At 33.6% G+C, this 4667-nt stretch overlaps 1 protein-coding gene across 2 annotated transcripts in view; it reads right to left on the bottom strand.

Annotated features, from left to right (window-relative positions):
- Window positions 1-4667, bottom strand: part of LOC111780422 — a 56795-nt gene that overhangs the window by 31990 nt on the left and 20138 nt on the right. For both annotated transcript variants that reach the window (XM_023660816.1, XM_023660817.1), the window contains 4 exons: window positions 3836-3904; window positions 3669-3748; window positions 1921-2070; window positions 1083-1146 (listed from right to left, as the gene is read on the bottom strand). In XM_023660816.1, coding sequence (XP_023516584.1) covers window positions 1083-1146; window positions 1921-2070; window positions 3669-3748; window positions 3836-3904 — 363 coding nt within the window. The remainder of the gene's footprint in view (window positions 1-1082; window positions 1147-1920; window positions 2071-3668; window positions 3749-3835; window positions 3905-4667) is intronic.

The following is a 4667-nucleotide window of genomic DNA, read 5'->3' on the forward strand; positions in this document are numbered from 1 at the left end:
AAAAAAAAAAAAAAAAAAAAAAAAAACCCTTGAACTTCCAAAAGGGTTTCAAAAATACCCTTTGACTTTCAAAAGTGTTCCAAAAATACTCTTGAATGTTCAAAAGTTTCATTAATACTCTTATACTTTTCTAAAAACTTCAAAAACACTCTTAAACTCTTTTAAAAACTTCAAAAACACCCTTACCCTTAGTATATGGGCAAAACCGTTAGTACCGCGGTTCAAAAATACCCAAGATCTTTCAAAAGTAATTTTAACACCCTTAAACTTTTAGGAAAAAATTAAAAAGTTTGTAGATGATCTATGAGCTGTAGATAGACGTTTCGTCCATATATTGATAGTAAAAACATTTTTTTATAAGGCTTAAGGGTGCTAATGCTACTTTTAAATTTCATGGTTATTTTTTAAACATGGTATTAACGGTAAGGGTATTTTTGAACTTTTTAAAAAAGTTAACGGGTATTAATGAAACTTTTTAAAGTTCAAGGATATTTTTGAAACACTCAAAGGTATTTTTGAATCAAAGTACTAATCGTTCATCCAAAACGGTATTTTTTGAACTTTTTGAAAGTTTAAGGGTATTATTGAAACATTTGAAAGTTTAGAGGTATTTTTTAGACAAAGCACAAAGCTTATGGGTATATTTATTAGTTTAGCCATTTAGAATTATGGTTGAAACGTAATTTAAATATTTTTTGGAAGATAAGCTCTTCGCTTGGAGCGAACAATTTGATTTGACGAAGATTAAATCTTTTAATCGCTGATCTTTACCTTCATTGTTTAATAACTATGCCTTAACGACATTTTTCTTAATTGGGATGTATTACCCTTGTTAGTTAACCATTCCCTTAGGCCTTCTAGAGGATAGTATCCTTGAACACATCGATGAGAAGTTTGAACCTCATTAAAAAAAAAAAAAAAAAAAAAAAAAAAAAAAAAAAAAAAAAAAAAAANTAGCAGCGATTCCTATTTCAACGCATAGGTGGAATTTTTTGGGTTAGTTGTTAAGCAGAAACAATTACAGTCTGCCTTTTCTGCTCAATTTCCACAGTATTCTAAGAAAAGGAAAAGGATCTAATTACCTGGTCATTGTGAAGAAACTCTAACTTTTTCTTGTAAAACTTGACATACCTCCGACGATAGGTTCTGTAGTTGAGAAATAAATATTAATAACAATCAAATAGAACGACTTGGGAATGTAAAATATAAAACGAGAAAGATAGTCGGACATAACTCCATGGAGAGGCATTGACAACGACATGGGGCAGGAATACTACATGACACAGACACGAGAACATAACAATTTCTCAATGAGTAGGAGGACACAGACACAGACACGGGATACTTTCTTCCCCTAATTTAGAGTATGTCTAAGTATTTATTTATACAGAATTTGTAAAACAAGTAAAAATTTAACATATGAAATGTACATGTAGCAGAGCAAGACGCAGCATCATGATTCCTTTCAATCCTTCAGATGGGTTTTTAGGACTGGGTTGAACTTTAGAGTTGAGATTTTAAGGTGGGTCAAAATGATATAAGTAATATGCTGGGTTATTTACTAATTTGTTTATAATTTTCCCATCAGCTTTTTTTTTTTTTTTTTTTTTTTTAAATCGACAAATCTGGATGTCACTTTTATCATTGAATAAATAAAAATGTACAAAACATCATATTTCACAGGCTTACAGCTTATTTGCATTCGACTGTGTGAACAACATGCAAAAAACAACAAACAATTTCTACACTACACATACATAAAATAAATGTATGTACATTTAAAAGTATTAAATGCAAATGCATACACAAATAATAAATAAAAACTTACCATCTCAACGGAAAGTTTGCATGTTGAACATTTTATTCTAATCAATGAAAAGTTTGATTCTTGTTGAAAAATAATGATAATTATAAACTTACAGTCTCTGTCCAAAATATCTCCATGAACATTTCTTTAATTTCTTTCGTACATCTAACAAGACAGATTGTTGTGCATAATGCCACCATAATATTTGCCAACCCTTAACTTTCCTTGACAAGGGGTAGCACCAGGGGCGAAATCTTCCATACCTGCAGAATAAGAGGTTAGGTGGACTGTGATACATGGCCATTATATGAATAAGGTGTAACTGCAGTTAAGAACAACTAAAAAATATCAGTCAGAGCAAACCACAGCACCATGATAAAAACGAGTAAAAAGATTGACAATAAAAGGACGGCATGATCAGTTGGTCACCTAGCACACCAAATTCAAACTTAATTGCAACATTTAAATTTTAGAAGGAAATGGCGTCTCATATTCCCTCCCATCCTTTTTTGCATGTTGACTGTTTCAACCTGCCTACATCCCTTTGCTCTCCTGCTGATTAGTTTTCCCAGAGACAGTGAAGTTTAAAATAATCCTAAGTCATTCTAAAGAAACATTTGTAGTGGTTTTTGTCGAAAGATTAGCCTTAAGTTAGGAGATATTTGTGTAATTCATGAGTTAGTATCCAAATTGCGAATAAATAATATCTATTATTTGGGGAGTGTGAAGGATATTTGTGTAATTCCATTAAATAAGGCAAGTAGCTGACCTCCCTAATTTATCACCCACAATCTAGGGTATTTAGATTATTTAGATTATCTAATGATTAAAAAAGTGTTAGGTTATTCTCTCAAAATAAATATAAAAAAAAACAGCAAGCTAATTTAGACTTGCAACATGGTATTAGAGTTTTTCAATTCTGGAAAATCTGATTAGAACCAAAGCCCAAACTCAATCAGTGAAACCTTTGTAACTGCCGATATTCCATCGTGATAAGTTCAATTCGGAGCCTTCATAGTTGCTGTTACCGTGACCAATTTTCATTCAGATGTGATAACAAACTAAAACGAAAAAAAGGAACTGCCTCTGCTTCTGCAAGCTGCCTCAAATCCACCAGCATTTTACAGTCTTCAACAATTTTTTTTTTTTTTTTCTTTCTTGGAAAGAATAGACTACCCAGCCCAGCTCATATTCATTGTAGCAGAAGCGCACTGCCTCTGCTTCTGCGTTCCCAACTTTAGAAAGTTTTTCTCATCCATTCCGCAAGCCATCCATTAGCAAGTTCTTTTTTCTTACCACTCATCCATCCATTCCGCAAGCCAGAAGCCACCGCAACCACCATCACTGTTAGCTGCAACTACTACTTCCGAAACTAGTGTCTAACGATCACCACAAGCTCAATATCCACAACTTCACATCCATACTGCCGCAGAGTTACCAACTAAACCATACACTCCAAGAGGAGAGAACATGAGAGAAACGAGCAATGCTCGTGGAAGATCTCCAAGAGAAGTGAGCACGAGAGAGCAAGCAACACCTAAGGAAGTGCTCCAAGGGGATAGAGTATGCATAAGTTATGTGCTCTCACGGCCTCAACTGACAGAAGTGATAACAAAAAGACCTCACTACAATCATGCAATCTCATATCAAAAGAAAAAAAAACAATGGCCACTTGATTTCTTTTTAACAAACTAAACAAAACAATAACAAAAAAAATAAATAAATAAAACGTAAAGTAATTACAAAAGGACAAGAAAAAAATAACAAAAAAGACCTAAGTTGGCGAATATAACAGCTTCAAAGCCATAGGCAAATCTTCAAGCAATAGATACGCTACATCTAACAAAAACACTTGACTTACTTATCTCTTAATCGGCATATGGAAAGATAATCCCACAAATTCAATATTTGCTGCAATTGAACGTCATTCAACGTGAAGACCTAAAAGGAAAAACAAGCAATTATTTCCACAAGTATAATCGAAACTTTTTCTAAAACAAGGGGAAAATTAGAGGACAATGCACCAACCAGGCTGCTTAAGTCAGCATTCACAGAATATTGTGGAGTGCTATTATCGATCTTTCCTGATCTGTTAACCTATAAAATGACATAAGAACTTCATGACAATTTTAAACAATAGTCAACAAAATCATTAAAAAAAACAACGGTAAGCATTAAAAAAAATGAGAAATTGCTAACGAACTATTTATCTCCCTCTCTCAATGGACTTAGAAATCCTAGCCATGGGACCTAACTCTTCCTGACCGTCCCTTTTCCTTCACCTTCAGTATACGTTCTCCCATGCGTTAGGTTCCCGAGCCCAAGCTTTAGAAGTCATCCACCATCGCTACTTTTGATATCGACACCTCCTTCCTCAGTTGTCATTTTCTTCCCCATCTATCTGTATCTTTGCCAATTTCTTCGTCATTTGTCCCATTGCCACCTGAATGAATCCCACTCGATTTTTATGTCTTCTTTTTTTNTTTTGGAAGAAAGGAGTTGTGTTGAAAATAAGTACTTGACTATTTGATTTGAAGATGATATATTTATTTCCTGAGGATGTTAAGAAACAGTTTATTATTCCTCTCTTTTGTGTGCCTGTTATGGAAGAAAGAAATTGATCTTTCGTTTCTTCTAGTGCAAACTTCTTCAAGCAAGTTAGAGATGAAAGTGGTACAAGGATTTTGGTTTAGCTTTCGGAGTGCGATCTTTTGTGTTGAGTTTGGTCCTCCGAGCTCTGGCTTTGCTAGTTAATTTTTGTCCAATTCACTTCGTGTTTCCCATTATGGAGGTCCTTTTTTGCATCTTGTTTTTTCTTTTTTTCTTTTTCTGTTCCATTTTCAGTTTTTTTTTTTTTTTT

This window comes from Cucurbita pepo, chromosome LG18 (genome assembly GCF_002806865.2).
Source record: "Cucurbita pepo subsp. pepo cultivar mu-cu-16 chromosome LG18, ASM280686v2, whole genome shotgun sequence".
Lineage (NCBI taxonomy): Eukaryota > Viridiplantae > Streptophyta > Magnoliopsida > Cucurbitales > Cucurbitaceae > Cucurbita > Cucurbita pepo.